The sequence below is a fragment of the Lutra lutra genome, chromosome 6 (assembly GCF_902655055.1).
Source record: "Lutra lutra chromosome 6, mLutLut1.2, whole genome shotgun sequence".
NCBI classification, from domain to species: Eukaryota; Metazoa; Chordata; class Mammalia; order Carnivora; family Mustelidae; genus Lutra; species Lutra lutra.
Genome location: NC_062283.1, coordinates 119,868,741 through 119,890,283, shown reverse-complemented (window position 1 = coordinate 119,890,283; position 21,543 = coordinate 119,868,741). Strand labels below are relative to the sequence as shown.

Sequence of the window (21,543 nt, the reverse complement as noted above, 5' to 3'; positions counted from 1 at the left end):
TTATTTAGTGATTTTATGTAGTTAGCATCTTATGTGAATATTATCCAGCCATTTAAAGTCAAAGTCAAGAATATTGAACATGATTTAACCCTTTATTAGTCATTTGGATTCATCCTTCTGAACAACAGTCGGGTTGGTAGGATACGCTGAGACTCTTTGCTTCTATTCTTTAAGGCCTTTGGCTTTGCCTTTTGAGGTCTTACAGTTACCTGTTGTACCTTTTTTACTCTTTGTCAGAAGCAGGTTGTTCCTTGCTTCTCAGTGGTACTTTCTTTCCTTCTGGTTTTTACCAGTCTGTATATCCAAAGCTTTAAGAACGGAGTATCAAGGGAACCGTGTGTCCTATGAGAAGGTCCTCCAGGCTTTCCTGTGGGAAGGTGAAGTCGTTTTCAGTGCCTAGCTTTTGTGAAGTATTTTGGCTTTGTGAAAGTCCTTTTCAGTGTTCTTCCTTATTGTTAGGAGTCTTCCAGATAGTTGGGGTTGCCAGATAAGTGACCATTGATTAAATGAAGTAGCACTGTGTATATATATTTTTAAATTTTCTATATAAAATTTTTAGTTACTTCTTTACCAGAGTAGATTCTCTTGACATTATTATGCATAAAATGAAAAAATCTCTAGTGAGTACAGAATAAGGAAAAACACTCAAGGGATAAAAAAAAACTCCACAAACTACATGAAGTTTTTTGTGTTTTTTTTTCTGATAGATTATGTATGATAACAAAAATTAAATATTTGTTAAAACATTTATAATTTTATAGAAATCCTGTTGTTTAATGAAACAACTCCTGATAAGGTTTATATTGGATTGGAATAGTTAAAAAATTTTCTACCAAGTCTGTCACATAACTCTTTGTCCAAGTAATTTTAGACATTCAAGAAATTGTAATGATGTCTGACGATAAAGATGTTTGTACTTCACAACAAGCTTGCTATACTATAATTTGAATGCATAATTAAGAGCAATAATTTTGGTGCAATATTCTCTCTTTCTAGAGACAAATGGAATCAAATTGGAATTTTGTAGAAGAACTGCTTAAAAAGTCCATCAATGTTCAGGTATGCTTTTAAAGTGACACAATTTGTGAGTTTTGCTAAATTTTTAATGTTCCAGATTTTATTTATAAGAACCAAGCAAACTCTTAAACTTTGTCTACTTATTAAAAACCTGAGGTAGAATCCTCATTCTTTGTTAATGAAGGGTCAACGTAAGATCATTCCTATGAGTAACTATCCTTTGAAGATTTTTATTTTAAGCAAGTTGCCAGTTGAAGGACAAATAAAATTATCCTAGTTGGTGACTTTGACAAAATATATTCAGAATAAGTAGTAGATGTTTCAAAACTGTAAGCCATTCCTTGACTGTATGGTATCAAGTCTAGGAGACATGATGAGGGAGATAGTGGCATTGGAAATTCAGCTATATCCTCATCACAGCAGGAAGGTGACTTGCCTTGCTGAGCAATTTGTCTTACAGGCTCGAATCATACTCTAACTGATAAGGTCCTAGTTTCTGAGCCCTCATTTCATACGTTATCATTTCTCTTTCTGCAGAGCTGTTAATGTAGTGCTTCATGGCCCAGAGGTCAGATTTGACCTCCTTTTAAAATAGTTTTAAATATGCTATTCACTACATCTTTAAACATAGTGTATTGTAGTTCTGTGAAGTTTTGTAATATAAGTTACTTATGTAAGAATTTAAGGGGAAATTTTAATGGAGTATTTTTAAATTTGGGAAGTAGATTACTTTTCTGTTAGGAAATAAAGATTGTTAAAAACTTGTAGAGGAGGGCGCCTGGGTGGCTCAGTGGGTTAAGCCGCTGCCTTCGGCTCAGGTCGTGATCCCAGAGTCCTGGGATCGAGTCCCGCATCGGGCTCGCTGCTCGGCAGGGAGCCTGCTTCCCTTCCTCTCTCTCTGCCTGCCTCTCTGCCTACTTGTGATCTCTGTCTGTCAAATAAATAAATAAAATCTTAAAAAAAAAAAAAAAAACTTGTAGAGGAATAAACAACAAACAAGAAATATGATAGTACAAGATTAATACATATATGAAAAATACATACATATGTACCCATTTGTACATACAAACACACATGCTCTCATTTATTTTGTAGCCATATCTTTAAAAATCATTGAGGCCCTTCCCCCACCTGCTCAGTTCTCGCGCCTCCGCCGCGGCTCGTGGTCGTCCCGCCATGGCACTGTCGCGGGGACTGCCTCAGGAACTGGCCGAGGGCGTGGGCGGGGGCTGGGTGCTGGTGGTGGGTGCGGGCGGGATCGGCTGCGAGCTCCTCAAGAACCTCGTGCTCACCGGCTTCTCCCACATCGACCTGATTGATCTGGATACTATCGATGTCAGCAACCTCAACAGGCAGTTTTTGTTTCAAAAGAAACATGTTGGAAGATCAAAGGCCCAGGTTGCCAAAGAAAGTGTACTGCAGTTTTACCCAAAAGCTAATATCATAGCCTACCATGACAGCATCATGAACCCTGACTATAATGTGGAATTTTTCCGACAATTTATATTGGTTATGAATGCTTTAGATAACAGAGCTACCCGCAACCATGTTAACAGGATGTGTCTGGCAGCTGATGTGCCTCTTATTGAGAGTGGAACTGCTGGTTACCTTGGGCAAGTAACTACCATCAAAAAGGGTGTAACTGAGTGTTATGAATGTCATCCCAAACCTACCCAGAGAACTTTTCCTGGCTGTACAATTCGTAACACACCTTCTGAACCTATTCATTGCATCATTTGGGCAAAGTATTTGTTCAACCAATTGTTTGGGGAAGAAGATGCTGATCAAGAAGTGTCCCCTGACAGAGCTGACCCTGAAGCTTCCTGGGAACCAATGGAAGCTGAAGCCAGAGCCAGAGCATCTAATGAAGATGGTGACATTAAACGTATTTCCACTAAGGAATGGGCTAAATCAACTGGATATGATCCAGTTAAACTTTTTACCAAGCTTTTTAAAGATGATATCCGGTATCTGTTGACAATGGACAAACTGTGGCGGAAAAGGAAACCTCCAGTTCCGTTGGACTGGGCTGAAGTACAAAGTCAAGGAGAAGAAACCAATACATCAGATCAACAAAATGAACCGCAGTTAGGTCTGAAAGACCAGCAGGTTCTAGATGTAAAGAGCTATGCATGTCTTTTTTCCAAGAGCATTGAGACTTTGAGAGTTAATTTAGCAGAAAAAGGGGATGGAGCTGAGCTCATATGGGACAAGGATGACCCATCTGCAATGGACTTTGTCACCTCTGCTGCGAACCTCAGGATGCATATTTTCAGTATGAATATGAAAAGCAGATTTGATATAAAATCAATGGCAGGCAACATTATTCCTGCTATCGCTACCACTAATGCAGTGATTGCTGGGTTAATAGTACTGGAAGGATTGAAGATTTTATCAGGAAAAATAGACCAGTGTAGAACAATTTTTTTGAATAAACAACCAAACCCAAGAAAGAAGCTTCTTGTGCCTTGTGCACTGGATCGTCCTAACCCTAATTGTTACGTATGTGCCAGCAAGCCAGAGGTGACTGTTCGGCTAAACGTCCACAAAGTGACTGTTCTCACATTACAGGATAAGATAGTGAAAGAAAAATTTGCTATGGTAGCACCTGATGTCCAAATTGAAGATGGGAAAGGAACAATCCTAATATCTTCAGAAGAAGGAGAGACAGAAGCCAATAATCACAAAAAGCTGTCAGAATTTGGAATTAGAAATGGGAGCCGGCTTCAAGCAGACGACTTCCTTCAGGACTACACTTTATTTATCAACATCCTTCATAGTGAGGACCTAGGGAAGGATGTTGAATTTGAAGTTGTTGGTGACGCCCCAGAAAAAGTGGGGCCCAAACAAGCTGAAGATGTCGCCAAGAGCATGACCAATGGCAGCGACGATGGAGCACAGCCTTCCACATCCGCTGCACAAGAGCAAGATGATGTGCTCATAGTTGATTCAGATGAAGAAGGTCCTTCAAATAATGCTGACATCAGTGAAGAAGAGAGAAGTCGCAAGAGGAAATTAGATGAAAAGGAGAATATCAGTGCAAAGAGGTCCCGCACAGAACAGACAGAAGAGCTCGATGATGTTATAGCATTAGATTGAACAGAAATGCCTCTAAACAGAACCCTCTTACTGCAGTAGGTCATCTGGGCAGAACCAGGTTATTTGTTATGTCCTTTGTTCCAAAGGGAAAAATTGACACCAGTGACTTGAAGATGATTCTTCTCCCTTTGAAAGCATTCATTTTGCTAGAACAATTAGAAACATTGCGGTATGCTGTATTGAAAGTAGGAATATAGTTTTAAAGCCCTTTGAACAAAGTGTGTGCATAACCAGTCATCAGATGAAACAACACAATGCATGTTGCCTTTTTAATGTAAATACCCTTAGGTATCATTTTACAGTTTTAAAATATTGTGGTTTAGTATTATTTTTAGTATTTAGTATTTAGTATTATTTTTAGCCTAGATCTAACCATTTTCATACTCTTAACTGACTGAAACAGATTCAAAGAAGTATCAAGTGCTATGCATTGAAATGTGTTTTTAAATGTTAACTGGCACTATGTATATTAATGTAAAACAATGTTAATTTACTCAAGTTTTCAGCTTGTACTGCCTGGTATGTCTGTGTAAGAAGCCAATTTTTGTGTATTGTTACAGTTTCAGGTTATTTATATTTGATGTTTTGTAGAACTCAAATACGACTATACTGTACTTATGGACCAAATAAATGCCATCTGCATACTTGTAAAAAAAAAAATCATTGAAATAGCATGAAATTTCTTTTCTGTTATCTATATTAACTAAATTTTTTAGATCAAGCATATAATAAGTACATTTAGTTTATAATATGAATCTTCTAATTGAGTATATATTCTAGGTTAGAATTCCAAAGATTTGTGCACATGTAAGTTGTATGAAAAACAAAAGAACTATTATCTCAACCATGTAAATTTTTAAATTTTTTTTATGTCATTTTAATTGGCTTTCTCCTTTATTCTTTTTGAGAACATATTGATTTAGTAATTCGGAAAGTCTCTTACGTGTATTTTTTTTCTTCAAGAATGTAAGGAATCACTAAAAAGTGTTTATTGTTCTTTATATTGTGAATCTTATCTTAATATCTTAACATAACATAGCTTAAAAACTTCTTAGTTATACTTCCTTTGAGCTTTAATAGTTTATGAATTTATGGTTTTAAGTAGGATTTAAATTACAGAATATTTCTTAGACAGTTCTAAAGGTTCATATGGGTAAATACCCATACACTTACCTTGGGCTTGTCTGGGACAAACAGGAGAAAGAATTTATCACCATCTCTTCTGTAGAAAAGTTTAGTTTTTGGCCAAGAGATTGAAAATCCTCATTAAACCCTTTTAGTTGCTTGAAAATTAATTCTTTATTCCTTTGAATTTATGACTCACTCTAATTTTGATGTTAAATGAGGGAAACTCAATTTACTTGAAAAAAAAATTTTGGAATGTCTTACTCATAATGTATTAAAAGTTGTTCTGACACTCCATAATATATTTTTATAATATAACTAGTATTTTTTTTTAATTAATTAATTTATTTATTTGTCAGAGAGAGAGAGAGAGACCACAAGTAGGCCGAGAGGCAGGCAGAGGCAGAGGGAGAAGCAGGTTCCCTGCTGAGCAAGGAGCCCGATGTGGGACTCGATCCCAGGACGCTGGGATCATGACCTGAGCCGAAGGCAGCCGCTTAACCAACTGAGCCACCCAGGCGTCCCATAACTAGTATTTTAATGGTGTTAGCTAAACTTGATAAATAAGTAATTCTTATTTATTTATTTATTTATTTATTATTTATTTATTTATTTGACAGAGATCACAAGTAGGCAGAGAGGCAGGAGGAAGCAGGCTCCCTGCTACGCAAAGAGCCCGATGTGGGGCTCAATCCCAGGACACTGGGATCATGACCTGAGCTGAAGGCAGAGGCTTTAACCCACTGAGCCACCCAGGTGCCCCAAATAAGTAATTCTTGAAAGCAGGCAGTATGGGGCACCCGGGTGGCTCAGTCGTTAAGCCTCTGCCTTCGGCTCTGGTCACAGTCCCAGGGTACTGGGATAGAGCCCCACATTGGGTTCTCTGTTTGGAGGGAAGCCTTCGTCTCCCTCTCTCACTGCCTCTGCTTGTGTTCCCTCTCTCGCTGTCTCTATCAAGTAAATAAATAAAATCTTTTTTTAAAAAAAAAGGAAGTGTAGGCAGTATGACCATCAGAATTTTCCTGGCTTGTGAGACTTTCAGTGCTAAAACCAGAAAAGTCCTGAGCAAACTATGAGAAGCCAGTCATTTTATAAGTAGAGATAGTATAGCTAATCCAAAAAACTTTTTCTGGAAATTTAGATGTAGCATAAAGTCAAAATCATTTTTCATGTGAGAGAAGTCATTATAATATTTAGAAAGAAGTAGTCCATTTTCTCTAGTGATCTTTCAATTTTGTCATGCCTTGATTGTATCAAATTAGATTTTATAAGTAGTATAGTACTACTTGCTGGAGTTCTTGAAATCAATTTTGTGGGTACAGTAGGTGGTCATAAAGAATAAATAATATGTTTGAATAGAGCCATCAGTTTGATTATATCTGTTTTCCCCCATTGAGGTAAATTAAAATCTGACCATGCTTATGTGCTTTGACTTTATCTCCAACAGTGAAAGAGTCCATTTGCAATATTTAAAAAACATACATTCCTTATATAGAGCAATTGTCAAATATAATTGGTAGGCATGCTACTGTAGTTTTAATTAAGCGAATAATGTTCCAAATCTTTTTCTAGCCACACAGGATTTTCTAGAAACACACATTGTACTTTGTTAGTAAAGAAAACATATTGTTTGACTTTACTTCTATAGGTATGATTGAATAGTTTTTACCTAAAACCAGTTTTTTAGAGGCAGTATTATCTACTATTTGTGTATGTTGACAGTAAACATTTGTTCTACCTTTAAAACAGCATTATTGTTTTCAAATGAAAAGGGAGAGTTTTGGTTTTATACTCCCTGCTTTTTAAAGCCTCATTTTCTGACATCACAGAAACAATTTTCTACTAGAGACTATGGGGTGGGTATAAAAAGAAATCCTAAACAAGTGTAATATTTTTTAAAAATTATTTTCATTTGCCAAGGAGCCTGAAGAGTCCAAGGCTAAAAACAACTTAGAATGTGATTAGATTTGAATGATGTAGGACTGTAATCTTTTTTCTTAAGATTTTATTTATTTATTTATTTATTTATTTGAAGAGGGCAGAGGAGAGGGAGAGACTCTCAAGCAGACTCCCTGCTGAGTGTGTAACCCAGTGCATGGTTGTCTCACTACCCTGAGATCATGACCTGAGCTAAAAGCAAGTCACCCCTGACTTGAGGTGACTGAGTCACCCAGGCATCCCTGAGACAGTAATTTTCTAATTACTAATTCAAAATCATTGTGTTTCTTGGACGGAAGGATCTTACTGGAATACTGAAGTTCAGCTTACTTTATTCAATCCTAAAATTAAGTCCACTCAGGCAGACTGTCATTATTGAGCTTGCAAATAAATTTTATTCTTCTGATGATTTCTTCTAGGTATTTGTTATGCATAAAGAAATGAACCCCCAATTTTTAAATTGCTATTTTTATAAAATAAGCTAAATATAAATTTATTATATTTATTTATTATAAATTCTAGTATAGTTAAAATTGTGTTATATTGGTTTCAGGTCTATAATAGAGTGACTCAACAATTCTGTGTATTACTCAGTACTTACTATAAGTGTACTCTTGATCCCCTTCACCTATTCCACCATCCCCCCTGCCCACCTCCCCTCTGGTAACCATCTGTTTGTTCCCTATAATTAAAAGTCTGTTTTTTGGTTTTCTCTCCCCCCCCCTTGTTTGTTTGTTTTGTTTCTTAAATTACATATATGAGTGAAATGATAAGGTTTTTGTCTCTAATGGGCTTATTTTTCTTGGGATTATACTCTCCAGCTACATCCATGTTTTTGCAAATGACAAGATTCATTCTTTTTTTATGGCTGAGTAGTGTCCCATTGTGTGTGTGTATGTGTGTGTGTGTATGTGTACACACCATTCTTTATCCAATCATATATTGATGGACACTTGGGCTGCTTCCGTAATTTGGGTTTTGTAAATAATGCTGCTGTAAACATAGGGGTGCATACATCCTTTCAATTCTATGGGTAAATAGCCAGCAGTACAGTTACTAGATCCAATGGTAATCCTATTTTTAATTTTTTAAAGAGCCTCCATACTGTTTTGCAGAGTGGCTGCACCAGTTTGCATTCCTACCAACAGTGCAAAGAGGGTTCCTTTTTCTCCACATCCTCATCAGCGCTTTTTTGTTGTGTTTTTGATTTTTCGTTCTTCTGACAGGTGTGAAGTGATATCTCAGTGTGGTTTTGATTAGTATTTCCTGGATAATTAATGATGTTAAAAGAGTAAATGTTTTCATTTTTAGTTCAATAAAATAATTTCATGTATGGAATATACCTGAATTTAATATGCCTAAATTTGATCTTTCAAAATAAAGATAGGAAGGCATTCTTTATAAAGTGGGGCACCTGGGTGGCTCAGTCAGTTAAGCATCTGCCTTCAGCTCAGGTCATGATCTCACGATCCTGGGATTAAGCCCCACTCAAAGGGTAGACTTCCTCCTCCTCCGCCTTTCCCTCTGTCCCTCCCCAACTTGTGCTCTCTCTCTCTCTCCTCTTTCTCAAATAAATTAAATCTTAGAAAAAATAAAAATTAAAAGGGACTAAAACAGATCAGGAGCAGGCACTATGGAATATTCTGGGGCAGGTTTTTCATTAAATAGTTTATGCACACTCGCAGAGTTGAAATGAGACGCAATCCACAGGGTCTTGTGAAAAATGCAGACGCTGAGGAGCATAGCCTCTGGGACTGAGACAGGCAGGTTTAAGACTATGTTGGAAAAGGGGCCCACAGGCCTTCTAGTTTATTAAAAATCTCTAATCAGAGGGCACGGATTTAGATGTAGTCATTCAAACCTCTTGGTTTAGGTAGAATTTAAACTTAACATAAAAATTGAAATATATCAGCTTAAGGTATGACATTGAGAACCTGTTGCATTTATTATATAATCATCAAAAGAGTCAATATTTGGTGTAAAAAATGCATTTCTCTTGCAGACAACAAAGTGAGAGCTATCTCTGTGCACGCACAATACTTAGCACTTGATGTACATTCTTGCACTTAATGTTTATGACAATCTTGTGAAGTTCCATTTTACACATTAAGAAATGAGGGCCTTGGTGGAATTAAGGAGTTTGTTCAGGTTCGTGTAGGTAACTGAGAAGTGGCAGAGCTGAGATTTGAGTCTTCATAAGTGCTCTATTCATAGTGTGTTCTCTCAAAGTATTGGACTTTGTAGGAATTTTTTTTTTTTTTTTAATTGGGGGCAGGATGGAGAGAGGTAGATGGAGAAGGAGAGAGAGAATCTTAAGCAGGCTCCATGCCTAGCGTGGAGCCAGACACCAGGCTTGACCCCACAACCCTGAGATTATGAAATGGGCCAAAATGGAAGAGTTGGACTCTTGACTGAGCCACCTAGGTGCCCCTGTAGGATTCTTAGTAAAAACTATATTTTCATTATTTCTATTTTAAAACTTCTTTGATGCTATGTGTTTCATTAATATCCATTTTGGTTTCTACCTATTTTGATGATACTTGTGGAAAGCATCTCAGTTTTTCTACATTTTTGTTTGTTTTTTATGTTTTCTCTCCAGTGAGTGTTGAGAAAATATAAGGTGGGAAAAAATTAATATCCTTGCTCACTCTCCAGTACTCCTCCTCATTGTATTTCAGCTCTGTATCTTATTATGAATTTGGGCTAAGATGTCTATTTGCTCTATTCTTGATTATTTTATATTATATCTCTGAGTATCTGGACTTAAAAGTGGCCAAATTCTTTCCCTCCTTAATTCAACTGATGTGCACAGACACACATTTTTGAAAGGAAATTTTTAAGAACAAACTAAGGGAAAATGGTTCACAACAAAGCAATAGTGGAATATACAGAACATGAAAATGTATTTTATAATAAATACTATCTGTAATTAATTAAAGGCTAAACAGACTTACTTTTACAGTCCTACATAATCCTGCCAGAACTGTGGAGAAAATGGTATTTTCTAAGTCATTGCTTTACATTGTAATCCGTAACCACTAGCAGGAAAAGGAAGGAAAATTTATCTCCTGTCCTTTTAATAAATAAAAATTCCCTAAGATATGATATTTAATTTCTTCCTGATTGGGCACAGTGGAAAGAACATGGGCTCTGGCCTCACAAATTTTGCTTCAGATCTTGGCAGTCACTAAAAACAATCTTCATCAGATCTGGTGTACATTAAATGTTCATTTCTTTTCCCTCCTATTTTTGGAAAGGAGCATAGAATGGTATGCATAATAGGCTTTGGAATCATAAATCCTTGCTCCTTCCCAAGTGGACATGGATAAGCCATTTGTAACTTCTGAACCCCAACCTTCTTTTCTATAATAAAGGTAATGAAATTGAGATGGTATGAGACATATAACTAATGTATGTAAAATGTCACATAATGCCTGACAATTGTTTTTCCCAAACTTCGTATATTTTATGATTTAAATACCTTTTTGTAGATTTTACATGTAAAATGAGTATCAGATACCCAGGAAAACAAAACAAATTCTTCAAAATGAACCCACTTTAAAAATATAACCTACTTTTATTTTTTTTTAATTTTTTTTTTTTAAAGATTTTATTTATTTATTTGACAGAGAGAAATCACAAGTAAGCAGAGAGGCAGGCAGAGAGAGAGGAGGAAGCAGGCTCCCTGCTGAGCAGAAAGCCCGATGTGGGGCTCGAACCCAGGACCCGGGATCATGACCTGAGCCGAAGGCAGCGGCTTAACCCACTGAGCCACCCAGGCGCCCCAAAAATATAACCTACTTTTAAACCTTGAAGTATAATAACATTGTTAATGCTTTAATTTATATGAGTAGTGTGCCACAGGAATGAACCTGGGTCTTGTTTAATATTTTCATAATAAAATCAAAGAATGTTAGTGATGGACAGACACTTCTCTTCTTTGGTTAAATGAGTACTTTTCTATACTAGGGAAGCTAAGTATCTTTGCCTAAGCCGTACATCTACTTGGCAAAAAGAGGCACTAGAACCTAGATCTCAGTTTAATTCATGAAATATTTATGGAGTTTCTTTGGCAAACCAGGCAGTGTGCTAGACCCTGGGGAAATTATCCTAATTCTCAGAGAGCTTAAAGACACTTGAAAGCAGATAAACATTAAATTTAACAAGGTAAGTGCTGTGACATAGGTGTGCATAGGATGCCATGGAGCATAAAGGAAGGTCACTGTTAGTGGGGAAGTCAGTAAGTTTCCTTGAGGACTTAAAGCCTGAGTATATTCTAAAGGATTAATAATTAATTAAAAGAGTTGGGCGGGGGAAATAATTAGAAGAGTTAATGCCTTATCAAAAAAAATCTGTTCATGTTCAGTTCCCTCTCTTTCAAATAATTACTTTTATTAGTGACCCCAACAGTATTGTATCACCCTGTCCTCTAAGTTTCTTAATATCCTCACATCTACTCAGATTTTTTGTCACTTACCTCACCCAGTTTCCATAGTTATGCTTTATATTTTTTCATTTTTCTTTTAATTTTCATTTTGCCTGTCACTATTGATCTTTAACATTTTCTTTTTCCATGTCCAAACTTTCCTCCTTAAACAATTTCGATTATACACCACCTTATTAACAGTCATTCCATCACAAAAACCTTTAATTCCATAGCCCTCACCTGTTCTAAACTTGGCAGAACCTAGTCCTTTCCTACACCCCTGCCAACCTCACCCCCCAGCTGAATATTGCTAGAGAATGTCAAATGGACCATTCTTATGGACTCCTCTGACTCTGAATTCTTGATCATAGATCTCAAATGGCAGTCAGTTCTAGAGTCTTTGCTTTTTTTTTTTTTTTTTTTAGGGATTTTATTTCTTTATTTGACAGAGATCACAAGTAGGCAAAGAGGCAGGCAGAGAGAGAGAGAGAGGAGGAAGCAGGCTCCCTGCTGAGCAGAGAGCTGGATGTGGGGCTCAATCCCAGGACCCTGGGATCATGACCAGAGCCGAAGGCAGAAGCTTTAACCCACTGAGCCACCCAGGCGCCCTAGAGTCTTTGCATTTTGACTCACAGTTAACTGAGCCAAGCATCTTACGTCTTAAATCGCTGAGTAAATAGAACCAGTCATTTGAGAGTACCTTTTTGTACCTTCAGATCTCCCAACATGTGTCTGCTTTGTACCTGACCCCTCAATTTGTTCTTCTGTCATATTGGAAGTGTTACTGTTTCTATCAAAAGCTAGTTCTTTCCCTCTGTACTGGATCTTGTCTCTTAACTATTCAAGGACTGTATATTTCTTAACTTAAATATCTCTGTTTCCTCACCTCCTATTATACCCTCAGCCTATACCTTAAACTTCTATTTGTGCCATTCCAGAAACTACTCTTATCAAGGCCATCAGTAACTTCTTTATTGTCAAATCCAAAAACCAAAAACTTTTCCTTCTTCTCATTTTAACCTCAGAGCATTCAACCCTGTTGACTACTTTCCTTTTCCAAAATATTTCTTTTGGTATCCATGATGTCTGTTTCTCTTTTTTACCTCATAGGCTGATAATTCCTCTCCTATTAATACCTAAATGTTGGAATAGCAAAGGGCTCACAGTTCTGGATCCTTTTCTCATTTGCATGTATACTCTTTCCTTGGTTGATCTCATCTAGCCTCATAGCTCTAAAAACCATCAATATGAAAGTAACATCTGAATGACTAAAACAGCTGGTTTTTCCCTTGGGCTCTAGGCTTATATATCACATTATTTACATAATATCTCCACTTGGTTGCCCTTGTGCACTCTCCCATCTGTTCTTCCCCTAGACTTTGCCATCTCAAAAAAATGGTACCATCAACTCATTTTCTTAAGCCAAAACCTGGGAATTCTCCTTAATCGTTAATTGCTCTCTTACCTTCGTACCTTCACATATCTCATCGAAAGCAAATCCCATTGCCTCTGTTTCTCAGTATATCTTTAAAGTTGTGTGCTTATCTTAACAGTTTCACATAACTGTCTTCTAAACTTTGAGGTGGCATGAGGAGATGGAAGTAGGAATAGAAAAAGAGTAGGCAGTTTAATTATCTATGATGGAGTAACCATGCATGTTAGTTAAAAAGTGACACACCACTAAGAACCCCAGTCATTCAACAACTATTTAAAGCTTACTATATACCACACACCTTCACATCTCCCAACATTTCTGCTTTGTATGTATTTGAACTTGAAATCTGCTTTTTTGTTATATTGCAATTGTCACTATTTACTTTCTTAGTTGGTCTTCCTGCTTCTATTCTTAACATATATTCGTTCTCCATGAATGATCAAGAGCAGTATTTTTAAAACAATCCCATTAAGGCCTGTGCTTACAGTCTTCTACTGGCCTCCCAGCATATGTAAAATAAAATCCATACTTCCTATCAAGACTTCCAAAGCCTCAAAGGAAACATGGTCCATGACTATCTCTGACATAATCCTGTAATACCAAACTTACTGCTAATTTCTTTTTTTTTTTTTTTTTTAATTTTATTCATTTATTTGACAGAGATCACAAGTAGGCAGAGGCAGGCAGAGAGAGAGGAGGAAGCAGGCTCCTGGCCAAGCAGAGAGCCCGATTCGGGGCTTGATCCCAGGACCCTGGGATCATGACCTGAGCCGAAGGCAGAGGCTTTAACCCACTGAGCCACCCAGGTGCCCCTTTACTGCTAATTTCTATGTGTCTTCTCTGCCATGTGTGTGTGTGGTTTTTTGTTTGTTTGTTTGTTTGTTTTTTCCAGGCTTTTAATGTTTGGCTCTTTTTCATTCAGTCATTTAGCCCAAATGCCAACCCTCAAAAAGGTGTTTTCATTCATAGCTTCTGATAGACTAATAATCTACATCCTCTACTACTTACTGTCTGCCACATTACCCTTTTTTGTTTTGCTTTGCACAGCAGTTACAACTGTTACATTTATCTGTTTGTTTCAGTGTCTTCTTTTCCCATTCTCCTCCAAAGTAATAATTCCTGTTAGTGCTTGTACCGTGTCTGACATACCCATTGCTCTCTGCGTAATAACTTAGAATAGTGCCTGGTTTATATAGTAAGCTTTAAATAAGTAATTGTTGAGTGCTTCAGTGGTGCAACTTTTTAACAAACATGCATGATTGTTTCATCATAGTAGTTTGATTACTGACTACATTTTTTTCACTTCTCATTCCTGTTGCCATTTCCTAAGAGGTTAAAATGCTTGTACTCTGCTAGTCTGTTGATTTTTAGAAGAACAACTCCTATTCCTAAAGAGAATTTGACCTAATACCTAAGGATGACCCAAGTCCTCTGGATTTGTGTACATCTTAATTATTAGTTCATTTTTACTACTTCATTCGTTTGGGTTTCTTTCACATTCCCTTTCACATTCTCCCATTTTCACATTGGGTTTCCTACCATTCGGTTATGAAACAGCTACGTAATTTTTTTAAAGTTTTTTGTTGTTTTTTTGTTTGTTTGTTTTAGTAATCTCTACACCTGAGATGGGGCTCAAACTTATGACCCAGAGATGAAGAGTTGCATGCTTTTCTGACTAAGCCAGCCAGACACCCCACAACTATTGTAACCTTTAAATAATTGTGTTAAAAGTCATGTTGAGTTATGTAGTTCCTATTATCAGAGTATGTGAGTGGTCTCTAAAGGAAATTTTTAGAAATATACCTTATGCTGATTAGACCTTCTGGTCTGAAAATGAGAGTGGGTATAATTTGGTGATATATGTTCCTACTCTTTAAAAGCAGGTTATCCAGTGCAGTATCAAGTAATAATACTCATGTTGTGAGAGCCCATTTACTTTCCCACAATTTCAGTTTATTTTTTAGGACGGTATACTAGAAGAACAATTACGAATGCATCTTCACTGTTGTCTGACGCTTTGTGACTTCTGGGAACCAAACATTGCAATCGTCACCATTCTATGGGAATATTTTAGTAAGAACTTGGTAAGTTAATAGAGTATGAATTTATTCCAGGAATTTGAAGAATTTGTATATATGTGAGGAATGTTTTTATTTAATTAAATCTGTAGAGAATTGACATAAGGGAATGGGCATTTGTGTCCCTTTTCTCTTGAGAGTGAGAGTAAGCAAAGTAGCCAAAATTGTACTAGAAAGATATTTTTTAAATTCTCATTTATTAACATTGTCTAACAATTACTGATTGCTTGCAGCACATTGAAAAGTTAATACTATCCTGAATGAGACATAGTCTTGGCATTTGAGTTGCTTATAGGCTAGTAGGTAGATACCCATACATTATGGGGGGAAAACTTCCATTACTGTGCAATGCCAAAGGACAGAGTATTTGACCCAGTGTATAAACTTGTGGAGACTTTGGGATGTTGTAATTTTTTAACTGAGGAGTGCATGGAATTTACAAGTAAGAAGAAAAGAGCATTCAGGTAAAAGGAACATTAATATGAACAAGTGTATAAACACATAAAAACATGATCTTTTCCTACCATGTTCAATAGTTCTGAATGATAGGTTTGAGATGACTATGGAGAGAACATATAGGGAAAGTTGGTAAGGTAGTCAGGGGCCAGATTATGTGCATGTTGAGTTATGATTTATTCTGGAGACATAGAATACCAAGGATGTGACATATTAGGTATGTGTGTGAGAAAGTTTTTTCTGAAAATTGGGTGCCAATTAGGAGTCCAGTGTAAAAATACATGCTAATACTGCAGTGAATGAGTAAAATAGGGTTTAGAAAGGAGAGGCTAAATTAGGAAAATAAACATTTTAAATGTAGATTTATAGAATTTAGTTACCTTTTATGTGTTGGGAGAAGAGAAAGATTTGGAATGTTCGGTTTCTGGGTAAATAGTGAATCCCTCAGTCAAGAGAGAAAAAGGAAATGAGAGATTTATAAGTAAATTACTAATTTAGGTTGATACATAATGGAGCTTATGAAAAATGAAAAAAATACCTTTTTTTAAAGCATAATTTCAGGCTGATTAGAGAAATGACCCATTCTAGGTCTGAGGTAACATGTATAATATGAGTCTATAGTGTCTCGTCATATCTGAAAGCAGGGAATATCAAAGTAAGCTGGAGTCCTGTCAAAAGGGCACAGGAGCCAACTTGAGGAAGCTCCCATTGCCCTCATGCTGGGTAGATTTGAGCATAAGAAAGAATAATGACTGCTGTGGATTAAAACCTATCAAAGACATTTAAATCCTTGAGTGTATGACACATTTAGAAAAGTTACTATTCTTTAAAAAAAATGCTCATTATTCTGAAAATTGTAAATAAAAGATAAATATAAACTATATTTTAGAGTAACCAAATTTCTAAGGAGCTAGTTGAGAAGTAATGATAGAATTAGAATATCACTATTTGTACACCTGATGAAGTAAGGTATCTGGGCAGTGATCATCAGTGAAGGCTAAAACTGTTCATTGGAAGTCTGGTGGGGATGACTCAGATGAATAGATCAGGTTGACAACACGCCCAGTCTTAACATTACAAAAGGAATGACACAACTTATGTCTCTCTTTCCTAAATTGGAATAGGCAGTGCCCAGTAGCACCGATGGAAGATTCTTATCAAAAAATTCCACTTGTGTGACGGTGATCAGTCCTCTAGATACAGCTACCAATTTACAGAAGAGAGATGGGATAAAAGAATACATTACATGACACTAGGGAGATATAAGCAGCTAAATTGAGATTGGAGAAAATTCTACACAATAAATGACCTGATATAAAAATAAATGGTATGACATAAATGCTGGGAAACTTTGAAAATATAAGAGATGAAAGAATTCTTATTTACTCAGACTTGAAACTTTATTTACTTATTTATTTATTTATTTGCTTTTAGAATAGTTCTTTCAGCATCTCTTGGCTTCCTTTGAAAGGCCTTACATATATCATTAAGTCACCCTTGTCAATGCTAGAAATGGTGAAGACCTGCTGTTGTGATAAACAAGATAATGACCTGTATAAATCCAGCAGTAGTTTCACCATTTTCCTTTGCATTTTGGCAAAAGTTGTTAAGAAAGCAATGAAGAAAAATGGCCCTCATCCTTGGAAACAAATCAAAGGAAGGTATGCGGCACGTCTTTCTTTGTCATGAATGTTCACTGTGGAGAACCAGTACTTACTGTTGGTATTTTTTTTAGTTAACTTCTGGTTGTAAGTCTTTGTGGTTTATACATTTAAAATGTATTTCTTAATGTATACAGGACAACAAAACATGTAGCCTTTTGATCCTGCCAATCTGTAATAGGAACAAACTTAATATCTATAACTTGTAGAGGATTTGAGTTTATTTATCTCATCTGTCCTGAAGATTGAAATTCCACATATTAAATTCAGGGCTACCAGAGAATGTTTTTATTGCCAAAATTAATTATAATTAATTATAATTATTTATATATTATTTATATAATTACCAGGTGCCCCATGGTTTGTTTTTGAATCTTAAATCATTTTGTGAAAGACATGATACTCAGAACTTTATCTAAAACAAATCACTGGAATGTATACAGTAACAATTTTTTTCTAATTCTGATCCTTTAATTATGAGAGAAAAGTATGTCAACTAGAAATTATATTAACACAGCGGATTTTTAAACGGTTAGTCTTGGACATTTAAACACTAACCATTTTGGGAGCGCCTGGGTGGCTCAGTGGGTTAAGCCTCTGCCTTCGGCTCAGGTCACATGGTCTCAGGGTCCTGGGATCGAGCCCCGCATCGGGCTCTCTGCTCAGCGGGGAGCCTGCTTCCCCCTCTCTCTCTGCTTGCCTCTCTGCCTACTTATGATCTCTCTCTCTCTGTCAAATAAATAAATAAAAAATCTTAAAAAAAAATAAAAAAAAATAAACACTAACCATTTTTTCTTTATGGATAGGTAAAAATATTTTCCAGCACTTTGAATTGTCTTAGATATAACTATAACAAGGGCAGGTCTTTGTGAGGGGTAGAGGAAAAAAGAGTTTAAGGAAAATTGTATAAAATTGCCCTGTTAAGATTTCTTTAGAGCACATCAAATTGTACCGAAAGGAGCATATATTTTGTCAATAAAAATTTAAAAAGAAAGGTGATTAAGAGTCTAACATAAAAGGATAAGCCATGTACTATATAAAAAGAACATTTCTACTCAATCCCTTTATTTACACATATGTGGTTGCTGCATCACTGAGAAATTTAAAGCTATGGGCATTCTGTGAGTCTGTTTTCAAAGTAGAAAAAGTGACATGGCAGCATCATAATGAAGAATTAGCTAAATTTAAAGTAATGAAACTGTCATGAGTTTTGAATGTTATTTTTGAATGTTATTCTAAATGATTGATATTGATGAATGAAAATTTTATACAAGGAATTTTTTTATGTTTTGCAGAATATATTCTAAATTCCATCAAAAAAGAATGGAAGAACTGACAGAAGTTGGTCTTCAGAATTTCTTCAACCTTTTTCTACTGTTAGCAGCTGTTGCAGAGGTGGAAGATGTAGCAAGTCATGTTTTAGACCTCCTAAATTTGCTCAAGCCTTCCTCTGTAACATCTTCCATCATTTGGAAGGGTCAAGTGGCGTTCCTCTTGATGTATACCCAGAAAAATCTGGACATTGGTGTTTTGGCTGAGAAATTTTCAGGTGCTTTCCGAGAGAAGGCGAAGGAATTCTTGGTATCTAAGAATGATGAAATGGAACAAAGAAAGTCTCTCTGGATACTTCTTTCCATCTATATTGATGGTGTTCAAGAAGTGTTTGAGACTAGCCATTGCTTGTATCCGTCACATGAAAAATTGCTTAATGATGGATTTAGTATGCTTCTGCGAGCTTGTCAAGAATCTGAACTTAGGACAGCACTGAGCTTTCTACAAGCTGTTCTGGCCAGAATCAGGTATGTTTTCCAATAATATACTAATTCATTGATTTATTTTATGTCATCACTTATGTTGATTCTACTTTAAAATTTTCCTTTGACATACTCATGAAATCCAAATGAAGAGAGAGGAGTTGGTTTTACTGCTACAATGGCATAAATCAGTACTTTCCAAACTATTCCTTTGAACAGTAGTTCTTTAAAAAGAAAGCTCATGTGCAAACACATACAACTAAATGCAGAGCACCTCCAGTGCAGTCCCACAACGCTTCTTCACCCTGCCTTCCCTTCCTACCTCTCCTAAGAGAGTATTATTATCCAGAGGAATGTTTCAGATATTCTAACCAAGACATGAGCTCAAATCAGGTGGCTTCTACTGAAACATGCATTTTGGACTCATAAGGAGATTATGACAACATTGTGCCATTTAAAAAAAAAAAAAAAGGTAAGTTTCTTTAAATTATTTTGCTGCAGAGCTGTAGCCTCAACTGCTTAAAATACATCCAGCTGAAACTATTCTGAGACGAAAATAAGATTGTTGTATTTATAACACCAGTCACCCATATAAAACTTAATGTTTTCATATTCACTTAAGATGGATATACCCAGACCCAAATAATAATGGAAAAGAATAGTAGTTATGATATTCATTGCTTTTAAGGCCCTTTTCCCAGATGTTTTATCTTTGGAGTACATGTTCTTAAGAAGTTAGGTATTACCATCAGTGTAGTTAGTCACTATCACTGAAAAGTTGTGTAAAAGTTATGTGTGGAAATATAATTTTTTTGAAACCATGTCTAAAGTTAATGAAGAGATTGTTTCCCTCTTTCTAATACCATTTTATAAAAAGTAGTATCTGGTTATCAAAGGTAATTAGCTTGACAAATTTTTTAAGTTTGGAGAATTTATTCATTACTAATCTTAATTAATAATTTACTTAATTTGTTTTTTGTTGGACTGTGCATTCATACTGATTAATCTGTAGGTTTTCATTCTTCATTAGGTATTTTGTCATTTTTAGTATTTGCCTGCCCCCATCAGTTTAAGTTCTAAAGGTTTAGCCAAAAAAATAAAATAAAATATTTTAAAATAATAAAAAAAATAAGGGCTTAGCCAAAGTTCTTGATCAGATAATCATCCCTTTATCCCCCAGAGTGAGCCATATAAAAGCAAGAATTTTAAAGCTCTCAAATTTTGGGATAGATGGATAGATACATAAGTAAATGAATACCAACAGCATTAGAAGACACTTCTACAAATTCTGGATCTTCTCTGTGAACCACATTTGTTTTTAGTCTAGTAGATTTTATTAACAGATACTATACTTTCCCAAGTATTCACTTTGTTAAATTTTTAAATAAATGTTAATAGTATTTCTCCATGTTTCTTGGGCAAAATTAGAAATTTCTATATTCTGGGACCACTTTTTTTTGTTTATTTATATTTATCTGAATATACAGAATATAAGAAGGAAGGAGGGACCTGGTGTACACCATGCATATTAAGGAGCTACAGCCCGTAAGATTTTTGGGTAGAGGGGTAGGCACTGAAGCCAGGAGTGTGAGCATCCTGGGAAGAGGCAGTCATGGAAACCAAGGGGCAGAATCCATATATTTTTCTGCCTATTCCACTGAAAATACACATTTCCTTTTAAACACCTTTATGATGTTATTGTTTCTTACCTAGGGTTTTGTTTTGTTTTGCTTTTTAAAAACAAGGATTCGGGACGCCTGGGTGGCTCAGTTGGTTAAGCGGCTGCCTTCGGCTCAGGTCATGATCCCGGCGTCCTGGGATCGAGTCCCACATCGGGCTCCTTGCTCATCGGGGAGCTTGCTTCTCCCTCTGCCTCTGCCTACCACTCTGTCTGCCTGTGCTCATGCTCTCTCTCTCTCTCTCTAACAAATAAATAAAAAAATAAAAATAAAAACAAGGATTCATATCCTACAAACACTATTGTAATTTTTGAGTGAGAAGTTATGGGGAATCTTTTTTGGTTGTTAATTTTTTTTTTTTTTAATTCCAAGTGCTATATATTTTCATCATTAAAAAATATAAATAAGGTGTAAGGTGACAAGTAAAAGTTTCTTTTCCCCACCTTTACTTCTTTATTCTCTAGTTTGGTTGTTCTCAACAAGGGGTGAGTTTCTTACCCAGAGGACATTGGGCACTGTATGGAGAAGTTTTTGATTGTAATAGCTTGGTCAGGCACTGCTACTGGCAACTGCTGCTAAACATCTTACAAAGCACAGGATACCTTCGCCACAAAGAATTATCTGGTCCAACCTCTGAAGTTGAAAACACTACTTTAGGGGAACGTGGGTGGCTCAGTCAAGCATCTGGCTCATGATTTTGGCTAGGGTCATATCTCCTGGGTCCTGGGTCAAGCCCGGGTCCACACTGGTGCTTAGCAGGGAGTCTGTTTGAAAGTCTCTCTCTCCCCTTGCCCCCACACCCATGCATGTGTGGCTATGTGTGTGTGTTTGTGCGCACATGCACACATGTGCGCACGCACTCTCAAAAATAAATA

General features: G+C 36.3%; 2 protein-coding genes across 3 annotated transcripts in view; both read left to right on the top strand.

Moving 5' to 3' along the window:
• MMS22L (MMS22 like, DNA repair protein) overlaps positions 1–21,543 on the top strand; it is a 131,039-nt gene that overhangs the window by 29,179 nt on the left and 80,317 nt on the right. For both annotated transcript variants that reach the window (XM_047733260.1, XM_047733261.1), the window contains 4 exons: positions 997–1,059; positions 15,005–15,124; positions 17,009–17,235; positions 18,531–19,034. In XM_047733260.1, coding sequence (XP_047589216.1) covers positions 997–1,059; positions 15,005–15,124; positions 17,009–17,235; positions 18,531–19,034 — 914 coding nt within the window. The remainder of the gene's footprint in view (positions 1–996; positions 1,060–15,004; positions 15,125–17,008; positions 17,236–18,530; positions 19,035–21,543) is intronic.
• On the top strand, positions 2,192–4,424 carry LOC125102260 (SUMO-activating enzyme subunit 2-like). The gene has a single exon (XM_047733262.1). The coding sequence runs from the start codon at positions 2,194–2,196 to the stop codon at positions 4,114–4,116; it is 1,923 nt and encodes a 640-aa protein (XP_047589218.1). The 5' UTR covers positions 2,192–2,193; the 3' UTR covers positions 4,117–4,424.